General features: G+C 36.6%; 1 protein-coding gene across 3 annotated transcripts; it reads left to right on the plus strand.

The window, feature by feature from the left end:
* Nucleotides 1-429: 429 nt before the first annotated feature.
* On the plus strand, nucleotides 430-23,827 carry LOC147823495 (uncharacterized). 3 transcript variants are annotated; one of them, XM_087192887.1, is made up of 5 exons: nucleotides 430-2,414; nucleotides 9,907-10,021; nucleotides 11,894-12,030; nucleotides 12,659-12,779; nucleotides 20,231-23,827. In XM_087192887.1, exons 3-5 carry the CDS (start codon nucleotides 11,901-11,903, stop codon nucleotides 20,301-20,303), a joined length of 324 nt encoding a protein of 107 aa, XP_087049013.1. In that variant the 5' UTR covers nucleotides 430-2,414; nucleotides 9,907-10,021; nucleotides 11,894-11,900; the 3' UTR covers nucleotides 20,304-23,827. The 3 variants fall into 3 exon arrangements, with proteins under 3 accessions (XP_087049013.1, XP_087049014.1, XP_087049015.1); XM_087192888.1 differs by lacking the exon at nucleotides 430-2,414 and having other exon boundaries at nucleotides 9,653-10,021; XM_087192889.1 differs by lacking the exons at nucleotides 430-2,414; nucleotides 9,907-10,021 and having other exon boundaries at nucleotides 11,809-12,030.
* Nucleotides 23,828-24,006: the final 179 nt, after the last annotated feature.

The raw sequence follows: 24,006 nt of genomic DNA on the forward strand, positions 1-24,006 counted from the left end.
ATCATTCTCTTAGTCTCCATTGAACTGATTTCTGCTCTGATCTTTATAATTTCCTCCTTTGTATGAGCTTTGCATTTGTCCTGCTCTTGTTTTTCTAGAAGCCTGAGGTTCAGCATCAGGTTGTTTAATTGGGCTCGTTCTGTTTTCCTATTATGAGTATTCACTGCTATGAATTTCCCTCGTAAGACTGCTTTCATTGTGTCCCATAGATTCCGATATGTTGTATTGTCATTGTCATTTAATTGAAGGAACTGTCTGATTTCTTCTTTAATTTTCTCTTTGACCCATTGGTTATTCAAAAGTTTGTTGTTCAATTTCCATGTGTTTATGAAGTTTTTGCGTTTCCCTTAGCTTTTGATCTCCAATTTCATCACACTATGGTCTGATAATATACAGGAGATAACTTCGGTTCTTTTGCACTTACTGAAACATGTTCTATGAGTGAGTATGTTTTCTATTTTGGAGAATGACCTGTGTGCAGCTGAAAAGAATATGTATTCTGATTTTGTGGGGTGGAACACTTTGTAAACATCTGTTAAGTTGACTTCTTCAAGTGTTTGATTGAGTTCTGGTATTTTGTTGCTTGTTTTTTGTCTAGTTGATCTATCTATTTGTGACAGTGGGGTATTGAGGTCCCCCACTTCTTTTGTATTAGTGCTTATATGATTTTTTCATGTCCATTAGTATTTGTTTTATATAGTTGGGCACACTAGTGTTTGGTACATAGATATTTATGATTGTCATCTCTTCCTCTTGGATTGTTCCCTTTACAAGGATGTAGTGTTCTTCTTTGCCTCACTTAATCAGTGGTGGTTTGAAATCCACTTGGTCTGCAAAGAGGATAGCTACTCCTGCTTTTTGGGGGGTTCCTGTCGCATGGAGTATTGTTTTCCACCCTTTAACTTTCAGTCTATGAGTTTCATTTTGAATTAAGTGTGTTTCTTGTATGCAGGATATTGTTGGATCTTGCTTCTTGACCCATTCTGCCAGTCTATTTCTTTTGATTGGTGAGACCATTAACATTGATGGTTATAACTGATACATATTCATTCTGATGGGCTTTCCTTTATATGTGATGTGTTTCTTTTCTCTAATTGCTTGTAGAACTTTGTTCTTCTGTTGGGTTTCTGGAATCTTAAGAATTATATACCTATGTGTCCATTTTTTTTTTTTTTTGATCAAGGCTATTTGGAGTCCTATATGCCTCACTTATTTGTATGTCAAGTTTTCCCCTGCTTGGAAAGTTTTCTGCCATCACTTCTGTGAACTTTTTTTTTTTTTTTTAATGTTTTCTGCATTCTCTCCTGTTTCTTCATTGACTCCAGTCAGTCCTATGTTATTCTTCTTTGCATCATCTAGCAGCTGCTGGATTGATTTCTCATGGTCCCTTACAATTTTGAAACAATTTTTCTTTTCCTGATCACTAATTGCAATCATATTTTCTATATCTGAAATTTTGTCCTCACATTGGCTCATTGTGCTGTGTAGACTTTCAATGGATTTTTTAATGTCCTGGAAATCTGTTTCCATCTGTTTTATGGATTCCATTTGTTTCCTATGTTGATATTCCATCATGTTCCTCAGATCCTCTATTTTTTTATCTGTGTGCTCTCTAGATTTATTAATCACGTCTTGAACTATTGGCACAATCTCTGCTGTTATGTGAGAAATTATTTCTGATTTCATTTTTTCTAGATCCTCTTTCATTGCTAGTTCGGGTAGTCCAGGTGGTTGAGTATCAGAGGGTTCTATCTCTTTTCCCTTTGGGGTTGATGTAGGTGATCTGGAAGTCTGGTTCTGAGACTTGTTTACATGTATTCTCATTTCAACCTGGGGGAGGGGGTGTTGATGCTGGCGCCCATGCAACTCACCTTCTCTGTGATGGGAGTGGTGGTATGTTGGCCTGGCAGTCTCCAACTCTGCACTTGGAGCTGTGACACATTGACCTGGAAGCCTCCTCTGTGCTGGGAGCTGTGGCACATTGATCTGGAAGCCTCCTCTGCGCTGGGAGCTATCTGTTGTCTATAGTCTTGCAAACAAAGGCACTGCTTTTTGAGTATGTTAAGCAAAATAAAAATAGAGGACTTGAAATCAGCCTACAAGATCCAGTCTAATGGTGGATTCATGAAAAAGACCAGAAGCAAATGATTTGAGGAATCTTTTTGGTTTTAATTTTTAAAATTTTTAATTTTTAAAATTTCTCATGTCGAGACACTTTCAGATCCAGAGAATCATTTCTTGGCAGAGAAAAGAAATCCACCCACCCTTATGACTGAATTGCCCAAAAGGATGTCCAAAGAAGAATGTGTCTCAGGCCTGATGACATCAATCTCAATCAAAATCGTTTTGTCTGTACAGGTGTTGCGGTGAGAAGATTTGGATGAAAAAAATTCCAAAAAAAGAGAAAAAGTCAGGTAATTTCACCTTGTATCTATTTAAACTCTTCTTTCTGGATGAACTGTCGATAATAGGAAGTGTGAAGTTGATTCCTTCACTCTCCACAGGATTTAAATGGGCAGATAGCAGCAGGATTTGAAACAAAATTTTCGTCATGACTTAAGTCCTTAAGATTTAGAGTATTTTGTTTGTCTGAATGTCTTACCAGTGCAAATGTTCACCACTTACATGAAAATGGAGAGTTTTTTCCTTTGGTATTCACAAGCATAACACACATAATCCTTTATCTCTGGCAGAGCTATTAGCTTTTCGGCCTTTGGCTGGTGCGTGTATACAGTATCTATAGTTATTGCATGCAAGTGTTCTCAACTGACTAGCAAAGTCTTTGATCAAACCAGCTAAACTTGATTTTCCAGATTATTCTGGAGACAAGGCACACAACTATCAGCTTTACAAGTCCTGGCAAGCAGTCAAGACCCCATGCTCCCCACTCCCTTTGTCAGACTCAAAGGTAAACAGGGAGCCTGTTCTCATTTAAATATGCAGCATCAGAATCTTGCCTTGACTTTCACAGTTGTAGCAGCAGAGGAAAAACAACAGTTGAAGTAAGAAAAAGGTTTCCTTGGCCCACATGCCAAACCAAATAATGACACCCAAAGCAAAAACATGCTTCACTGAAACTAAACTTTAGTCAATTCAGCCTACTTAAAACAAAGCTTTTTTTGTGATTTCAAAAGTGAACATTGTACTTTGCTCTGGCAGCCATTTATATGTTTTTGAATGATCTGATTATGCATAAATTCCCGCCCTACAGACCTCTCAGAACTTCAAACCCATGAGTGATTTGAAAACATGACTGAAAATTCTATATAAATAGAATTTTTATATATAAAATTTCTTTATCCCTCTTAACCTTTTAAAACATACCCTTCAAGTGACAGTGTTTTGACATACATTGTCATTGTGTTCTCCCCCTAAACCTCGGAAATGTTTCCTGGAGATTAGTACTCTATTTCCTTTTCCCTGGGTCCCTGCATTCTTCTTCATCCCTGAATCTATTTCTTCCTCCATTGATGTTGCCCTTCTATCAACTTTAGAAGCAGAATTATTGGAAGATATCACACATGATCACCTTTGCAATCTGTAGTAGGAAGATAACAAATGAAAATCAGAGAACTTTTTGTTTTTTAAATTGAATCTACAGGGTCAAAGCATACAATAATACATATGGTTGGTTAGTTAGTAACTGGACCAGCAGAGTATTAAATGTCACTAGTCTGAGAACATGTGGTTGTTCAGAAAGAGGTTGAAGAAGCACAGGACCCTTTCTTAGCCCCACTCTTCTTTAGGGGGCAGTTGAGAGCTAGCAGTGCTAGCACAGTAACTGGAAAAGTATATATTTAGAAGCAATATGGAGCTTTTGGTGATCTCGAACCAGGTTCCAGCACAATTTCCAGTTGATTTTTTTTTCTTCTAAAATTGAAACTATGTCCTTATCATTTTGGCTAAATCGCTAAATGTGCCATTGCATTCTGCATCTCAGATATTTCTATAGATGCTAACAAGGAAACTTTTCTTACCTCTCTCTATGGCATCACCCAGCTTGCTCCGCACTGCAGAGCAGCTTGATGGCGGTTGTCTCTTACACTAAGACTAAGCAGATTTGAGTGACAAGCATGGCGAACCCACAAATGATATTTTCTACTAGGATACATACTTCTAAGAGTCTGCAGAAATTGTGTGACAAATTTTCCACAGGGCACCCCAATGCCCCAAATGTAGCCATAAATTTATATCTTTTAAAACTCATGCTGGGAGAGAATTAGTCCACAAGCTATCACAGGATTTCCCTGAAAAGCCATTTGTGTTAATGCCAACCTTAGAGAAGAATAGATTACTATATGGAGTGTTATTGTTTAAGTTAAAGAAAATTATTACAGTGAAAGACGTTGCCATTAATCCCCCTTAAAATACCCCCCCCCCCCAGAAAATACACTTGTCTCATGTTCTTGCTACTCTCTGAAGCAGTCCTGGAAGTCCTCTTTCGTGAGTGCTTTCTGAGGTGTGATAAAAAATAAAGTGAATGCTTTTGCCTAGTGCTATCCAATGAAAAAGCAAAAACATTACAGTGTGTCCTCATCCATCTTATTCAGTGGATGTGGTGCTATGTGATTTCTGGCTCTTCCTCAAAGTCAAAATGACAATGAAAAGTAAATGTTTTAAATAGTTTCAAGGCATCAAGATAGCCATGACAACACAACTAAAGACACTCACAAAAGAAGACTTCTAGAAGTGCTTCAGAAAATGGGAAGAACTGTGGGATAAATGTGTTTGAAGACATGGGGAATATTTGAGGGAAATTAATGGCAATGTGTCTTACTGTAATAAATTTTCTTTTAATTTAAACATTCACCATATTTCTTATCACTCCACTTATTTATAAATAGAAAATTCATGTGGTTCTCAACAGCCAATGACCCTGTTGCATATTGTATCTGTGTTGGGCTTATGGAAGTGTGCATATGGAAAACTACACTCTCTTGCTTTTTTTCCCTACCCCTCTGACAACTTCTTCTTAGTCTCTTGGCTCTTATGTCTCACCCCAGATGTTCTAGCTTGATAACATTACCTATTAGTGGATAGTCAATTATCAGGTCTGTGATGATTTTCAAGTCTAAATCTTGAGGCAATACTGTTCTTAAAACTCCACAGTTCTTTATCCAACTAATTACTACATATCTGGACACAGATGTCTCCCAGATACCTCAAATTGAGCCTGTCCAGCATTGTCAGAGCCCACTTCCTTTTGATCTATGATCTGTGATCTGCATCTCAATGAGTAGTACCACCTCTATCAGTACCTTCAGATTTGCCCCCTTTCCTTAATTCACACAACCTGTCAGACCATGTGCTATTGACTGTATCTCTCCCGAATCTCCTAGATCTACCCATTTCACTGCATCCCCTTTGGCATGTATGACACCTAGCTCTGGATTACCTCCTGTTTGGGTTATCAGCTGGGCTCCTTAGTCTCAGTCCTTTTTTTTATTTTTTGGTTTTTTTGGTACCAGGGATTGAACTCTGGACCTTGCGCTTGTGAGGCAGGCAACGGAATCACTGAGCTAAATTCCCGGCCCTCCTTAGTCTGTCTTGGAGACTGACCTTTCTCAACTGTAATTCAAACCTGCCATTCTCCGTAGAGCCAATAATGGCTCTTCCTTGCTCTTAGGATAAAAACAAAGCCCTTTAACATGGCTTACAAATCCCGTAAGTTCTTGGACTCTGTTCACCTGACCCATTATCTTTTTACCTTTCACTTCTTCAGTGTTACCCCTCAGCTACTGAATGTCTTCTGGTTCTTTCAAAATCTCTCTTACTTCCAGATCTTCCCTCATGGTGTTTGTTGCCTTCTGCCTGGTTGTGTTTGCCCTTCTTAGCTCTAGATGATGCCGTTTGCCCTTCAAATCTCCTGTAGACTTGGCCACATTAGGAATCCTCCCCCAGGATTTCAGGTCCCAGCTGTTGTTCCTCCTACTGTCCCTCTACACTCTTGCACATCCTAGCATTTATCTTGGATATGCTTGTCTCTTCAGAAATTTCTTTTTTTCATTATCCTGTAAGTTCTGTGAAGACAGTGACATGGAAAATGTCTGCTATCTAGTAGGTAGATAATAAATATTTTTTTAAAATAACAAATGAATACTCCAAAACAGGGCCCATCAATACTAGCAGGGCTAGACTTGCTGGGTGAGACAAATAATGTGTCTCCTCTACTCCATATCACAGAATCCAGTGCTGGTAGGAGCATATTTAGTAAAACAGAGAGGAAGGCTTGCAGGATCTCTGGGATCATCTTCATTTTAAAGCTAAAATAACTAAGGCCCAGGCAGAGGATGGCCCTTGATTATCCTCCTATAGGACATCTCCTGTAACTGTGGCCCCAGTATGCTTTTTCCTCAGGCTTTTTAATTTTGGCCACTTTGGTATCTATAAAATAGTGCCTCACTTCTTGAGTTGGTTTGTTTTTATTTAAATTTCTCTGGATTACTACTGAGTCAAACATATTTCTAATATTATCAGCCAACTGAGGTTTCTCTGTTTTCAGTTGCCTATTTATAAAAGTTGCCCATTTTTTACTGGATCATTTGTTTTTTCTCACACATTTTGGCAATTCCTTATATATTCTGTATACTAATTCTTATCATTTATAAGACTTGTAGTTCAGTAAATTTGAACATGCATATCCCCTGTGACTCAGTGACTCTATGTTTGGAGACTATGTAATGGACATGGAGTTTAAATGAATGAACTAGTTTTATAAATTATCAATAGAGATGGTGTCAGAAAATATTACATTGACCAAAAAAGCAAGTAACAAATCAGTACAATAGCAAGTATACATAGACCTGCATTTTTATATATACCTTGTGTTTTCTAATCCTGCTAAATTCAAATACAAGTTCTAGGGGTTCCTAGAGATTTCTTAGTATTTTCCCAGTAGAACATCATTTCATCTACTTATAAAGATTTTACATCTACCTTGCTAATCCTATCCTAATCCAATCCTATCCAATCCTATCCATTTTATTGCCAGACTATTTTGGTTTGGGCCTATGTTTCAAAGTTTAATGGACAGATGAAGAGTAGGCATATCTGCCCTATTCCCCACCTAGGGAGAAAGCATTGTATCTTCCCCATTCATATAAGGCGTTTTTGCTGGAAGTATGGAGTACATGTCTTTGATCTGTTGAGAAGTTTCTGTTCTACTTCTAGTCTCCTGATAGCTTTTACCATGAACAGCTGTAGAATTTAGTCCAATACTCTTTCTCCAACTAGTGACAGGATCATATGGCTTTCTCCTTTCCTCTGTTAAAATGATGACTTTTGGGGGTGGATCTTCCAATGCTGAACCAACACTGCCATCCCTATAATAAAACCACTTTCTACATACTGCCACATCTGACTTCTAAGAGTTTGTTTTATTAAACAAATTTCTATCTATGTTCATACTTTTTTCTTCTATTATCTTTATCCAGTTTTAGGATTAGCACAATGTTGAGTTCCTAAAATGAGGGGAGAAGTGTTCCTTCTTTTTTCTGCTTTAATTGCTTGATACAATTTATCAGTTAAAATGTATATGAGCCTGCTGTTGTCATATAGATAGGTTTTCAAGCTAGGAATATACCTTCTTTAATAGGTGCTATTCAAATTTTATATTTCCTCCAGAGTTAGTATCATTAATTTGTCTTCCAAGGTACTTCTTAGATGTTGTCAAATTTATTTCAAAAAAGATTTTTGAAATATGCTTTCTATATCCTTTTAAATTCTGTGAAATCTGTGGTAATGCCTCCTAGATCTTGATAATGTAATTTTAAAAATGTATAATTGATATTGTGTAATAGGAAGTAAAGGTCTAAAGGAGCAGGGGAAGTCAGAGGGGTAGGGGAAAGGAAAGAAGGGAAAAGAAAAAATATGAGAAAAGGAAAAAAATGGAAACAAAGTCTTCACAAATAGGGAAGGGTGGAGGGGGTGAAGGGAGGGCAGGGGAAGGGGAAAAAATAAGAACCAAGAAACTCATGTAATGGCACAAGATCCCAATGATGAATGTAACTGTATTTTATACCTAAAAAGTACCAATAAACTTAATGGGGAAAACAAAACAAAACAAAAAAACCCAAATCAGTACAATATTTCATAAACAAAGCTTGAAAATCTACATAAATTCTAAATAATATTTATGAGTAGATCTATATAAAATAAAACCAAAAGACACATACTGTAAAACATTGTTTTCTTCTAATGAAGAAGATAGAATAAAGATAGGGTATTCAACTGGCTCTGTGATGTGCATCTTGTTTAAAAGATTTGTGAAAAACAGCAAAATATGAATATGTGCTAATTAAGTCTGTGCTATGAGTAAATGAATGTCTATATTATTTTCTATTATTTTGTGTGCTTGAAATATTTCCAAATTTAAGAAAGAAAAAGTGTCAAATAAGGTATCTTCTATCTAAGAATTTTCTTCCAAGAAGAAATGATAGAATATGAACATCTTTGAGGTCTGGGAAAACAAGATGCACTTGGGGACCTTATAGATGGAGAGCAGTGTTGGAGTGTTAGGGAAGGCTGCAGTAGAGGGGGGGGATGGGGAGAGAGCGAGAGAGAGAGACAGAGAGAGAGAGAGAAAGGGAGAGAAAAGAAGAGGGAAAATGTGAGAGAGAGAAGGAAAGAATCATGAAATACCTTGCTAGCTATCCCAGGGTTGGGAGAAGTTTCAAGCCTAGAAACATAATTCCTGGAAGAAGAAATACATCAGTACTTCATACTCTTGGAAGCCATACTCTTGGACCAGGCCAATCCTTTCATTTTAGTAAAAAAAAAAAAAAAAAAAAAGGCCCAGAAAAATTGAAATGTAAAGAAGAGAGAAGGTAAAAGTTATTAGAATACAACAAATTCTTTCATTCTATATATTTATATTGCTATTGGATGACTTATTGGTTGATATGAAACTAACTATACTATAGAGATAGATTTTTGAAAGAAAGTACAGAGAATAGATGAATTTTAATTAGGTTGGGAGGAAATTTTTGTGACATCATTAGGCAGACTTTTGAGCATTGGACAGGTAACACCTGGTGAGCTCCTGCCTGTGCTATGGGGTGTTCAGGATGGAGACATTCAAAGGTGACATGGGTTTAAACTGCTGCTACCTCATACTTGTGCCTGATGGGTCCTGACTGCAGGCTGATCAATATCATGCAGAATCCCTCTGGCTTTTATGGCTTCAACAAAGACTATCTCATCAGGTAGCTTAAAGCCAAGAGATAACTGTGAAGACCTTCTATGAAGATCAATAAAACAGTGGCCTAAGGTCACTACTACTAAGATGAGTTACTGTGATAGTCTCAGGGCTTTCTTCTATTTATGGGCAAATTGTGAGACTGGGCATGTATCCACAACAGCCCTCCTTGCCCATGTGATACTGGCCCGAGGATAACTGTCAGTTATGGTGCTGGTAAAGATAACAGAGGCAGCTGAGTGCAGCAGGAATGCTCTATCTAAGTCGTACATCCATGGGCTTTCCCATCACAACTGACCTTATATTCCTCCAGTTAGAGATCTACAGATACTAGAGGGTCTTGATGCCTTCTTTGACAGGAAGACGGGGTGTTCAGAGAAGAGGTTCTTCTGAAGGTATCATCAGGAGTTTTTTGCATAGCACATCAGTACTATAATGAATTTACTAGATTAGCTAATTGCATCTTTAGAAGGAATGGGGGGTGATTTGTGCTCAAGAATTGAGATTCAAGGCTGGCAGGTTTTGGCATGCAAAGGAAAGGCAGACTAAATAACAAACATCAGAGACTTAAACTTCTCTTGTCTGCCTCCCGCTCAGGCATTGTCAGGTTATTTCCCTCCATTGTACACATTCACAGAACCTTATGATTTCTTTGTAATCCTTACATTTTAATTCAGTCTTCACTTTGTGATTTGTGTTTGTCTTTCTAGGTAGATGGTAAACTCCATGAGTCCAGGGACCATATCTCTTTTTAAAATTTGCCATATCCTGGAGCCTCGCCTAGTGTCTAGTTTCTCATAGGTGCTGAACATGTTCTTGTTGAAGGTATGTGATCAGATGAGTGAATGAGTAGAAGGGCAAAATGAGTGAATGACGAATGAGTGAATCAATGACTGATATCGGTGGAGCCACAGAAAGACTAATGAAGGGCACGGACCAATGTAGGGCAATACAAGGGGGCCCCTGTCCTTGAAGTCATCGATGAGGCTGGGCAAGGAGTAGTACCTGTGTTATGGGTAGAAGGAAAAAAAATCCCAAATCTGTTTCTGAGAACAAGAGAAATGTTATCTTTGGAGGTCAAAATTTTTTCACGGTTGGCCATGTCAGAATGCTCCACATGATACTGCAATATTATACCACAGGTTCACAAGACCAACACATCTAGAGAAGGACCATGAAGGTAGCTCTTTAAATATAGATGTAGTCAGTATAGAGTTTAAAAGGTTTAGACCCTGGTGATCCTTAAAATTTTCACACAATGGTTTGTTGTAACTGGCATTATGTTTTATAACTTAATTGAACAACCAGTTCTTGAGATGGCTCAGGACATAAAGGCATTTCATAAATATGAAGTAGTATTACTGTATCATAACCATTTGATTCTGGATGACTTACCTGAAAGAACAATGTGTTACTTCTACTTTCCCATGACTTTTAAATCTTGCTTTATGAGATTCCCAGAATAGGAAGTACAAAAAATCCAGAACACAGAATTCAATTGTATATTTGGTTTAACTATTCCCCTCCCACTTATCTTTAGCTATAAGTATGTTGGTAAAAATGTCTTTTTTTTCAGGTAGGCCTCATGTTTGCCACTGAGCTACGTCCTCAAGAATTTTTCATTTGATTTTGAGACAGGATCTTGCTCAGTGGCCCAGGCTGGCCTCAAACTTATGATCCTCCTGCTTCAGCCTCCTGAGAATGTGAAATTGGAGGTGTGCACAACCACACCTGGCGAGAAATATTACATAATGTAAAATATTTCATCTTCTGTTCTGGGTTGAGAAATAGAGATATAAATTCCATGATGATTGTCACTGATATTTACTTTTAAAACCAATGTTCCAATTCATTCTCTGGTTCAGAATAGATGAAAAGCTCTATGATACTATCACTTCTTTTGAGTATGTCCTTGTACATTTAGTTTAAAGGAGTAGCTATTATTAGTGTTGATTTCCATATAGTTTCTGTCATATGGGTATATCATGAATATTTTCAAATAGTCCCTTTAGCTCTCTTTGGCTTAAATTGAATGTGCATGTTAGTAATATGAAATCTTTCTGTTGTTTTTTTTTTGGAACAGTGATTTAATTCTTTAAATAGACTTTATTGTTAAGAGCAGTTTTAGGTTTCCAGAAAAATTAAGAAGAAAGAGTTTCTTACCTCCTCTCCTGACAAGTTGCACAGTTTCCTCCTTTGACACCTTGCTTTAGTGTGGTACATTTTTATAATCGATGAACCAATATTGATATATTAGTATTTACTAAAGTCCATAGTTGGCATGAGGTTTCACTCTGTGTTATCCAGTTCTATAGGTTTTGACAAATGTATAATATACCAAATATCCATTATTGCAGTAATATACAGAAGAGTTTTACTGCCTGAAAAGTTTCTTGTTCTCTACCTATTCATTCCTCCCTCCTTGCCCAAGCCTCTCAACAAAATAATTTTACATGGAGGTGAATCATATTATGATACCAAATAGAGTAATGCCAGAAACATGATTAAAAACTATTGGGCCATATATATTTAGTTCTCATTCTATTATTGTTTTCATCTTGTTATTACTTCTAAGCTCTGGTTTTGAACAATTTATTGAAAAATATGAACTTGGTTATTTGCTAAGAAAGCTTATTCTTTTCTTCATCTATTTTTATGGAAAATTTTTTCTTTCTTTCCCTTCGTCTTTTATTGGAGATACTAAATGGTCAACTATGGCTCATCTGTGAATTCATTTACCCCTGGTTTCCCAGTGATCGAAAGAACCGCATGCTCCCGTCAGCTGCACCATCTTCAGCATCACCAACCCCAGGACTCTCACAAAGTTCCTGCAGGTGTGTGACATTGCTAGTCTTGACCCTTCAGAAGGAAGCATTTGACAGGCATTCTCTGGATCCATGAGAGTGGCCTAGAGCTATCCCTGCTTCTTAGAGAGGTCCCAGGATTTAGGGAAACTTTCATTTACCATTGTCAAGGAACCAGGTTTACATCCCCAAAGTGGATGGCTTTTTCTCCCAACACTGCTGTAGTGTGTTGCACAATTAACGTACATAAATGGTGGTAGTAGAGGAGGCATTTCTCCACTTTTTACCAAGGTAACAGGAGTTTCTCAGCTCTGCAGCAACTGGGCTTCCTTGATTCATAGGAATCTTCCCTTCTTTGGTTGTCATAGAATCCAACACTTCCTTTAGAGCATGGTGCTTGTTTTTCTTTTTAGTTCAAAAATAAAGCATGTGGAATGCATTACCATGGCTACTCCTCTAATTAATAAAAAGACTGTGAGTTTTAAAACAACTAACTCTTTTCATAACCAAGTTACATTTAGAAGCTATTATAAATTATTACCTTCTTCTACATCTGAGGTGTCTTATGACTAAAGGCTGGGACAGCCCCCATGATGCTCTTTAACAATGACTCTTATGTTTCTTTTGGTAAACTCATAATGTTAATTACACTCTGCAGCAGATGGAGCACCTTCCATCAAGGACCTCATTGCACCTTACAAATGTCATGACTCATCAAAGCCCTTCCATAATGGAGGTATCTGTGGTCATGATTTTATGGTTAAAGAAGCACAAAGAAGGTAAGTGTTTTGCTTTTTAAAATGGGATATATTTTAGTCAAAAGATTTAGTCATCATTTAGAGAAGCAGAAAAATTCAACAAATACATATTGAATGAATAAATGAATGAAATGTCTCATCAATGAGGTTTGGTTTTCCTGGCAAAGAACACCTGGACAATACTAATTATTTTGACCAGTCACAGATGAACAGAAGGAAAGTTATATACTGCCAATTAATCATCTTTTGCAATAGTTAGTATAGAAAATGGTTGTTTGACTATCATAGTAATATTGCAAAAGTCTAGAAAATAGAAGTGGCCAAACATTTTTGTTACATGATACAGAAACATTGAAGCTTAGGGCCAAGATTCCAGAGATTATTTAGTCAAGTACTTTCATATTTTAGATGAGAAAATTGAGATTCAGAAAGGTTAATAAGTGGTTTGCATGAAATCACTCAGCTTTTAAAACCAGAATTTAATTTCTTTGTATCCCCTGCTATTTCAGAAAAGGTTTAATTTGGCTTGGTCACTCAGTTGGTTAGTGGCATTGATAGCTAAAATACAAGATCCTGACCCTAATTAGTCCATCTCCTCACTAAATTACATTTTTTAAAACTTTCACAATGAATGTCTTTCTACACCCTAAGTATTGTAAAACCACTAGATGTGAAAGTTGTAATGAGGTTACTTTTGTCATTCTTTTATTTAAATTGATGAAGGATCTGATATTCAGGGAGTTTTAGGGAATCGGTCAAGGACCATGGCTGGTTTCTGTCATGCTGAGGGCTACCATTCCTCTACAATGCCAGTTCATCTTCCTTTCTAAGAACCTGGATCTTTCATTCATTAGTCAGGATGCCAGTACCCAAAACCACCAATATAATTTTATCCTAACATTTCTGAAATCTGTTTTTACTAAAGACAAATGAGAAATAAGCAAGGTAATGCTGAAGAATTAAAAATGGAAAAACAGTCCAGGGCATATTATTAGGTCAGTGATAATTGAGATTCTGCTTGTTTATTTGATATCTGGTATACCTGTGAGCCCGGATAATGATAACTAAACTTTGTCATAAGGATACAGAGGTATTGGAAGATCTCAAAGAGCTTATTGAATTTTCAGAGATCGAGCTATCTCTATCAAAATTCCAATGCTGAGCATTTTTATTTATGATGAAAATTGGTGGCCAAATCTGATGGCACACTCCTGTACACCCAGTTACTCAGAGGCTGAGGCAGGCTTCTGACAGTCTGAAGGTAGCTCAGGTAACATAGCAAGACCCTGTCTTAAAAAAAGACCCTCCAAAAACAAAACAAAAAACCCAAACAAATAATAAGATATGAACCTTCATTAACTAACTAAGAATTTCTAGCATTTTTACATATCTTGTTTGCATCGTCCCTTTCTCCAATTGCCCAATTAAACAGAAGAATGCTTGAATTAATTTTCAAGATAGTTCCCCCTTATTTTATATATCTTTCCTTCCCATATAAGTTAGAAAACAAATGTATACATTTGATCATCTAGCCTACTGTAAAAAATTTTAAGTAAAAGCATTCCTATCAAATAAATCTTGAAATATATCAAGTCTTTCTATTTGTATGGTGTTTTTAACCAAAGGTGGTAATGCTCATGGACAGTCCTTTGGATAGCACTGTGAACTAGTAAAATAGATCCTTTCTATTATAGAGATGGAGAGCTGGGGATAGAGCAGGAAGTGGGGAGAAAGCCAGTTAAAGATTTCTCTTGAGTCTTAATTACCACATTGTGGAGCACTCCTGCCAGGCCCTCAAATTTACAGCAGGCAGAGTAGACCTAGATTACACTGGGATTTAATTCAAAAAATGCTTACCTGTAGCCTCACCTGCTGTTGCTAATACTTATGCTGCTTCCTTTATATCTTGTACCCTTGACACACATAAGCTCACCATATGAAAATGATTCCCTGCTATTATTTGTATAGGAAATCAACCATACAGCTCCCCATTACCCTGTTTATCTCTCTGTGCATACTGGGGTCTTTGAAAGATTGTTCTGTGGAATTCGTTCTGTGAGTTGAATATTAATAAGATAAAGCGAAGAAACAAGTTTCTCTTTTCCTTTAAATCCCTAAACTGGCACCATGGCCAGGACAATCAGCTCATAGCCCTACAAATACACACCCTGCATTCAGTTTCCTGTTAATACCTCATGATAACTGAAGGGATCAATTAATGACAGTTTGGATTTTTTAAGTATAACATTCAAAAAGTCAGCATCTTTACATTCATTGTGTTTTGTTATACCAGAACTGTGAACTTTTAGCCTGTTGCTCTTCTTTTTACCTTGCTTTTGAAGTGGAGTTAGTGATGATCTTTAGCTTAACACAGAAAACATTTTAAACTCTTTAATAAGTTACTCCAATACATTATTTTATTCCTGTATTTCCTAAGTACAAATGCTTATTTCTGTAGACTTTTCCTCTTGCAGTTTCTTACCTTCATTTCCTTATCTAGGATCTTAATTTTAGTATAAAATAGGCAAAGGATCTATAGAAAAGTGTTCTAGGTTTTTATGTTAATTAGACTTTAAAAAAGAAAGTTAAAATGAAAAACTTGAGATTGTGGCACTCTTCTTTAATTTTTTTATAATTGATTAATAGGTAAATCAAGAGGCAACACTTTAGTCAGTGGTCATTACATTTTGTGTTCTTACATCTCTTATGATTTGAACATACCAAAGTACTCAACAGCACTAGACGGAAATCCTCATAATATCTCTTCAATTATCAGCCTCATTTGTTACTGAGAGAATAGTGATGTTCATGTGAATTACGTGATCCCTAAAACTTTAGTAAACACACTACATATTAACTGAAAGTTTAGGTCCAAGTTTTTGCCCCAGGAATTTGAATTCAGGTCAATTCAACTGTATGTCTGCCCCACAGGAGGCTGCCTAAAAATCATAATACAAATGATAAAAGAGAACAAGGGTTAAATCAACGATAGTTTTCAGGCCGTTGACGTTATCCTTTTAAAATTATGAGTATTTAGAATCATATAATTTTCTGCATATTGTGTTCTGTAGTTGAAAAAGAAATCCATGGTCCCAGGTGCTAAAGAGAACCAGAAATAAGATGCAAAGGCCTCATGTTCAGCACTAGGGTCTAACCTGGAATCTGTGCCTACATGGGGTAGGGACCTCTGTTTTACTAATAATAAAGTCTTAGGCTGTTTTTCTGCACTATCTACTTAATAGCTTTGGTTTACATAGCCATCTATTTTTAGTAGAATTTGTATTACAGAACTTTCCTATTTACTGTTTCATTGTGTCTCAGCATCTTGAGATTGAGGCAATACAGTTATTATAATCCCCATTTTATAAACAAAAAAGTGGTTATTAGGGAGTTAAATTAATTATTCAAAGTCAAGTAAGAAGGATGAGCCCTCTCTCTGTTGTCTACCCCTTTCATTTCCTCTTCGCTGAGCTCTCCTGCTTGAACAAGGGTTATTTGAATTTCAAAGCAAAAAGATGGGAGGTACTTCATCATTTTTTCTTCAGAAAGATTTCTCTTATTAAAATATCTTATTATAATACCATTGCGAAGATAGGAGGTAATAAAAATGTCTCATTTAACTCACCAGTTTACCTTTATTGATAATCTTCTATATTGATAAAATTCTTTTCAAATGAGATTGTAGCACAACTACAGCCTGTGTCCAATAAATGTAGTTGTTTAACTGTATGCAAGTACTATACCAGAAAAATGTCCCTTCCTTATGATGTATATTTTCAGTTTCTATCTTTATTTATTACATTTATTGTTTTCTGAACTAGGTTTTGGTGGTCAGAGGGTGGAATCCATATCTGACTCACTATTATTTTTAATTTCTTCTGCATCTAGCAATGTGCAATGAAGAGACTATGTACTTAATAGCATTTGTTGAATGAATAAAAGAATGGATGCATGATTGCTTCTACTGGGGAAAATAAAACTCGAGTCCATTGTTAACAGTGATCCTCTATTCACTGCTCTCCCTCCTCTCTTCTCTGGAGCTGCTTTGATGGCTGTAGCTGCATCTTTTCTATTTCTAGTAGCATAATTGAAAACTGAACTTTAAATCTTGGCCTTATCCTTCTAGCGACTCCCTCAGTGGCTTCTAGGTTCCACATAAGCACTCCAAAAATATTTGTGGGATGAAGAGAAGAAGAATGGGAGGAATGGGAGAAAAAGTAGGTATAATGCTTCACAGTTGTTGCCTACACTCTAAGGGTCAGGGATGGCTTTAAGTACTTTACTGAGTCAAATCATTTACTCCCCTCAACAAACTTATATGCAGATCCAATCTGTATCCCCAATACACATATCACAGCACAGAGTAAGTAATTTGTCTAAGCTCACATACTTCTTTAGTTGCACAGGTACAATTCAAATCCATTGTTCTTATCTCTGAATTATACTGCCTGTTGATATGGCCATAGGTGAAATTCCAGAAAAGCACAGGAGAAAAGCAGGGGAAAAATGGTCACCAATAGAATCTCAGTAATAGTCAGCATTTTACAGTAGAGAAAGCACTAGAGAAAGATTCAAAATCCTATATGCCAATAATATATTTTCCCCACTCGTATAAGTTCATCTGTCTCTAGCCTCACTGTTCTAATCTGCTAGATGGCTTTGTCATTTTAGACTTGCCTTACTCAGAGTTGTAAATTTATATGAACATAATTTCAAGGAATTCAGTATAAAGTACTAGGCCTGTGTAATAGCTCTTATATACATAGTATAGCATATTTTATGTTATTAACAAATTTTCACATAACACATATAATTAACTTTATTCAGCAGACTGGTGGTACAAAATGAGCATTGTAAGACTAGTTTTTTGTCTCTACAGAATGATAAAATAAAGACACTTTCAATGTTATCAGAGACTTCTTATATATAAAGCTTTATATATAAAGTCATAAAGTTTTATGATGGATCTGTTGGAGTTTCAGTTTAATATTTGACATATCTAACATCCATACTTCACAATATGGGGGGGGCGTCAGGGTAAATACAGTAGATAAGCAGAGGAAAGAGCTCCACCTACTGATCAGCAATGTCACTTCCTACCACACCCTTGGAAGTCAACCTAACACACAGATCACTCACCAGTCTGTTCATGTTGGTAATAGCATTAGGATCAGAAATACTACCACTGCCATTGTACAGAAATGCAAACCCACAACCCCCTCCTACTTACTGAGTATTTATTGTTCACTAGACAGTTGAAAGTTATTTTGTTTAATCCCTATGACATTCTCAATAGTGGTGATTAAAAGCCGAGCCTGAATCTGCTTGAACTCAGAGCCTGAATCTTTTCATTTTCTAAGTATATGACCTTGGGCGATGGGCTTAATATCGCTGAGTCTTTATTTCCCTACTTGTAACCACAGTTTTTAATTCACTTCTACCCCACCAGGTTGTTGTAAGTATTTGATGAATTTTTGTAATGAATTTGCAAAAATGTTTGGTGTATAATAAACAGATGTGAGATAGATTTTTTAAAAAGAAAAAGAGAGACAAGGAAGCTGAAGCTTACAAAAGTTTATCACAGAACTCTTAAAGTGGCAAAGTCAGGAGTTGAACATGGACTGACTCCAGCGTCTGTACTCCTAAGCACTAAAGTGTTCAGCTTTATAATTTTTTGACTAAATAATGGAATCCTATCTAAAGGATCTAAGGACATATGTCTAAGTTCTTCTTTAAAAGAATGATGATTTGCTATTTGAATTAAACATTTAGCCTTTCCTCATTTTAATTCATATCTTGGATTCCTGTTCATTGCCTCTCCAATCCCTTAGTTTAATCCAATTATTTCTACAAGTTTTACTGAAAAATAGCAATAATTACCCCATAATATGCATATCATAAAACACTTTTTATTTTGCTTGTCATTTTGAAGGTCCTTCCCATGTACCTCCTTGCTATTACTTACCAACATCTCATTTCAAAGTTCTGTCTCAAATGGATTGCTAAAAATCACTTACTTATTTCCCAGTAGACAGGCATGAGGTAGTAGTGAAGACCTTTCCCTGTGCTGAAGCTGCTTGCAGGAGAGTTTCCTATCCAGAGAGAGTATAAAGTGTTTAACATAGTATGGAATTGGCCCCAACTTCAAAGGCTTTAGGCTCATTGGAAGAATTTTTAATTTGGATTGAAGGGTGAGACATCTGATTCCTACAGGAGAAAAGCAAATAGCCTAAATAATGAGGAATAATACTGAAGATAAGTTCTGACCATCAGCCACTGCAAACTGAATTTGAATAGAAGTGAGGAGGGGCACTGAAGAATTCTTCTTTTCCCTTCTAATAAGACCATATTACAAGATGTAGACACAATTTAATGATGCAGGAGATGGGATAAAATACTTGGAGACATGATTGGACATTATTATAGTATCATTTTAAGAATGGTTGTATCTTCCTATAGTTCACATGGGATTTAAGAAATTTGTTCAGCACCCAGGGAAAAATAAATGTAATTAAAATATTGGGAAATAGAATAGATGGAAAAATGTTAAAGGATTGTGGGGAATTTAATTTGGGAAAAAAAGCAATTAGGGAAAACTTAAGTGTTTTCAAGTCTATGGAATGTTACTTATTAAAGAACTAAGTATTTGTTCTCTATTTCCATAGAGATCAGAAATAGAAACGAGCTTAAGTTGCCTCAAGAAAGCTTATATTTACACACAAGAAAGAACTTCTTGATTAAACTCTAGAACTTACCAGGGAGGGCAATTGTGGTCTTTGGTCCAGGAAATCTTTAAGAATTGAAGAGGTAATCCCTGAGCAATCTGATGTGGTGTTGGGTTGAAGCAGAAAGATTAACTAGAATTTCTTTAGGACTCATCTAGTACTTAAATGCCATAATTGCATAAATAAGAATTTTTCCACAAAACAAGAAAAGGAGCAGACAACACAATCACACATGACCCATTTACCAGTGTAGTTACTATTCCTTCATGAAGATTTTGGAAATCTCTACTTGGAAGGTTCTGGTCAGACATTTTTGTTTCAAAGCCTTATTGATAAAGCCAACTTTAATGAATAACAAAAGACATATCCATCAATTTCTATTTGTGTGGGAATTTGTGATGTGTGTGCACACACACGTGTGTGTTTGTGTATTGGTCTAAAAATAATTCATGGCATAATAAATTAAAATATATTACATGAAATAGTCAATTACTTTTTTGTTGTTTTCTGCTTATGGATTTTAAGTTGAAATTAAAAGCTAATGACAGAATATGGGGATGATTGTGAGTTATCACCCAAGGTTTTGAAAATGAGATATTCATTTAAAAAAATTTAACTTCCTTTAATGTTACAATTGGAAAATGCTTGCACATTAGCTATGGTTAACCATCTATACTTGGTGAGTGGAAAGTTTGGGAAAAACTGACACTTTTTTTTAAACAACTGACACTTGTTTTTTTTTTTCAGGCTGGCCTTGAATTTATTATGTAGTCCAGGCTGGCCTCAAACTTGCAGCAATCATCCTGCCTCAGCCTCTTGAATGGTAGAATTACAGTTGTGTGGCATAGTGCCCAGCTAAATAATTGACACTAGTCAACAGAGACCAAAGAGGAGTATCATAAAAAAGGACTACAATGTGATTGTGACTTTATAACTCAGCATATGGATGCCCAAATATCTGCTTCCTTTCCGGTGTTGGAGAGAGCTTCTTTATAAGTGCTCAGCCATACAGGAGGCTTTGAAAAGGCCAAGTCATAGCAGCCACGTGATCAGAGGAGACTTGGCAAGACCTCTTCCATTGACTGAGTGTCTCTTTCTGGTAAAGGTCAGCTCTGTCCACCTGTTGTGATTCCATCCTTGTTCCTCAAGAAACAGCATTTAGATGACTTCCTTTTCTCATGGCTCCATGAGGGGAGAAAGTATATTGAACTGCTGACTCAGTCATTCCTAATGGTTGTGTTTCTCACTGTAAATAACTTATAGATCAGTTCCTGTGAGTTGGCTTAGTGTCAACTACTCATGAGGGATGGCTCACCCAATGGCACACTGAATTCTACAGGTTTCACATTCAAGGATTTTCATTACAGTAAATGCAAACAATTATGAGTCTGTCCATTTCCCCTCCCTTTCTTGTCTTCCTGAAACTGAAACAAAAATATGATTTAACATATATTCATTCAAGTGACTATTCACTTCCCTCACAAACCTAGAGGGAGGAAGTAAGGAGACAGAGCTCCACCTTGGGAAGAAGTCCCTGAGATGCTTCCGGGCTGTCTGGCGAGTGGGACAATTCCCATGCAAGAATGATGGGGAGACTGACTCACAAGTCCAATAGCCACATTTATCAGACACTTTCTACGTCAATCGTTTTGAAATGTAATAACCTCAGTACCCACTAGGTCATATGTTACTAGTTTCCTGAATTGCTTTTCAATGCTCCCATAAAATGGCTTTGTCTAAATGATGTGGAACTATATGATGCCATCCATCATAAAACTGTGTGGATATACGTGTGTTGGTTTTATATAGTGCTGGATTTCCCAACTCTTGCACACCAATGCTCTAGTGACTCTCACTACCACACTCCCTCTGGTTGTGACCTTATCAGATTTCATGAGCTAAAAGAGGCTTTGGCTAGGACGTCTGTGAATGGCATCTGTCCAAGGAAAACCAGATGCTACAGGAAGTGGAATTGGTGATTCAGTCAGGTGCATTTTTTCTTATGATTCAGGCTGACCCATGAACTAATCATTGTGAGTGGGCACTCTGCTCTCAGGGGAGCTCGTGAATAAGATGTGTAACAAAGGACTGAATCATTTTTGCTGACTGAGGAGCTCACACAGATTTTTCTACCTAATGCCCACAGAATTTCAGAATGAAGGGATCAATTCTTTTGTGCTAATAAAACTTATTGGCAATACCATTTTAGGTATGCTAAATGTTCTGTTTCCTATCTTTACTCAATGCTGCAATGTAGGAATATATTACTAAGCACCCAAGGCATTTTACTTCAGAATTGTGTTTGTATTTGACAGTGAGTACAATTTTTAGTTAAATATTTGAATTTTTTAATTTTAATATCTGTATCTAGATATTAACTTGTTTATTTCACTTGTTTATGTTCTTCTAGACTTTAAAAGGGATTATTAAATAGAAGCATAATTTAATAAATAATAAAACAAAGACAAGAAGAAAATATTATTAAGCAAGTAAGGCAAGGTAGGAGAGAGGAAACAGATACATGTTAATGTATCTGTAGCAAATGTTATAGCAAACCTATAATATACAGTTAACAAAACCTTCTTGCCTAGTTCAGAAGAGAAAGCATAATAATTAAACTCTTGCTATTTGCCATGAGACAGATCTGGATTTTCCTCTCAAACCTATCCTTGACTAGCTGTATCACCTTGAAGACATTACTAAATATATTAATAGATATAAATACATTTAATATGTAATATTTCATATATATCTAGTGAAATGGAGATAAAAATAATATCTATCCCCAAACGTTATTAATATTAAAGGAGATAGCCCAAGTGAAATGTTTAGGACAATGGTTGGGACGTACTGAGGTTTATTAAATGCTATGTTTATTATATGAATTATTATTTTAACATTTTTTGGTGCTGGAGATTGAACCTAATGCTTTGTGCATGTTAAGCATCTGCTCTGCCTCTGTGCTATACTCCTAGCCCTAGTATGAGAATTATTATTATGTTAATTCTGATAAATTTATGATTGAATAGAAGAGTTTTTTGTTTTCTGTTTTTTTGGCAGGACCTTGCACTTGCAAGGCAGGCAGTGGAACCACTGAGCTAAATCCTCAATCCTGAATAGAAGAGTTTTGAAATATTTTATTGGGACACAGTTGGCTTTTAAAAACAGATGTCTTTTTGGTGCTTAGAGGAGGCCTGAGCCAAGCAGGCCTTGAAGTGCTGGACATTCATGCCCATCTTCTTCCCGAGCTGCACAGCAGGACCCCTTGGTGACACCCGAGTTGCCCTTGGGGCTGTCTTTCGTCAGGGCTCTGCAGTGCTTTAGGCCTCACTATTGTTACTTTGTCAAGGACGATCTGTTTGCCTCCTCAAAGTTTTGATGATCAATACAAGAATCAGTTAATGTCATAGTCGTTTATTTTATAAGCAGTGTAAGCACATGGAGGAGTTTCTGGTCTGTCTCCACTCTGAGACTATCAGGAGTTCTGTTTGTCTTGTCTGCCCCTCACTGCTTAGGCCCTGGAGAAGACAGACTCTTCCCAGGGCTTTGACAAAGACCTTCTACAGCCTGTGGGTTCCTCATGTAATTCCTCCGTCTGCTCTTCCTTCTGAGGAGCTGGTTCACTGCCACAGGGACAACACCTATTTACTCAGAGTGCAACTGTGATCCTACAGTACAGGGATCATCTTAATACAGCTGCAGCTGCCCTGTCAAGCCTTCACAGATTTGAGAAAATAAAAGTGTGCCAAGGAAGGCAACAACCTAGGAGGTCGGGGATGGTTGTAGGAAAGGAGGAGGGGCATCTTGCTGCCCTTTCTAGAACTATTTGATGACATTAGGAAAAAACGAAAGTGTAATTTTGAGTACTGTTTATTACTGGAAAGCATCTACTATAAAGAAAAGAAATTATCCAAAGCACCTTTTTAGGCACTCCATATTTCCCTTCCAGCATTTTGTCTTAAAGTGATTAAAATTTATACATAATTCAGGTAAACTCAAAACTCATAGAACGTCCACCTCGAAGTAAATCAGCCTTATCTGAGGTGACAAACTTTGTTGACTTTCTAGAAATGAGCTTGTCAAGCAGCCAGTCCTTCAAAATCCCCCAGCACCTTTTGTGAACCTTTGCCCGTAATAGCTATTCAATTAGTAGAATAGCTGAATTGCTCAAATAGCAGTTCTGAATTGGATGTGTTTGTCCTAATAAATACTTACCTTTCAAACTTTTCTATGGTCTCTGAACTGGTTTGCTTTTCCAATTACTGAATATGATTACTTTTGGTGGGCTTTGGAGTCAGGCTGGATTTGGATCCCAGCTCTACATTAACTAGTTGGATAACTCTATTAGGCCATCTCACCTTTTAATACTAAATTTCCTCATCTGTAAAATGAGTTTCAGTAACAAGGTTGTGAAAATGAATATATGTCAGTTGCTTAGCACAATGGCTAGCATGTTGATTGTAGCTAATAGTTGTTAGCTACAACTATTATTATAGTCATTATTTTAATGTTAAATATTAACT

The sequence above is a fragment of the Heterocephalus glaber genome, unplaced genomic scaffold, assembly GCF_053883595.1.
Source record: "Heterocephalus glaber isolate CG9 unplaced genomic scaffold, H.glaber_assembly_v1.0 deba00001577, whole genome shotgun sequence".
Taxonomy (NCBI): Eukaryota; Metazoa; Chordata; class Mammalia; order Rodentia; family Bathyergidae; genus Heterocephalus; species Heterocephalus glaber.

Excerpts from the sequence above, each read along its gene's own strand:
- LOC147823495 (XM_087192887.1), top strand. The coding sequence starts at position 11,901 with ATGGTCAACTATGGCTCATCTGTGAATTCATTTACCCCTGGTTTCCCA. Across the intron at positions 12,031-12,658 it reads CTCTCACAAAGTTCCTGCAG|CAGATGGAGCACCTTCCATC; the intron begins GTGTGTGACATT and ends TACACTCTGCAG. Across the intron at positions 12,780-20,230 it reads GTTAAAGAAGCACAAAGAAG|GCTGGCCTTGAATTTATTAT; the intron begins GTAAGTGTTTTG and ends TTTTTTTTTCAG.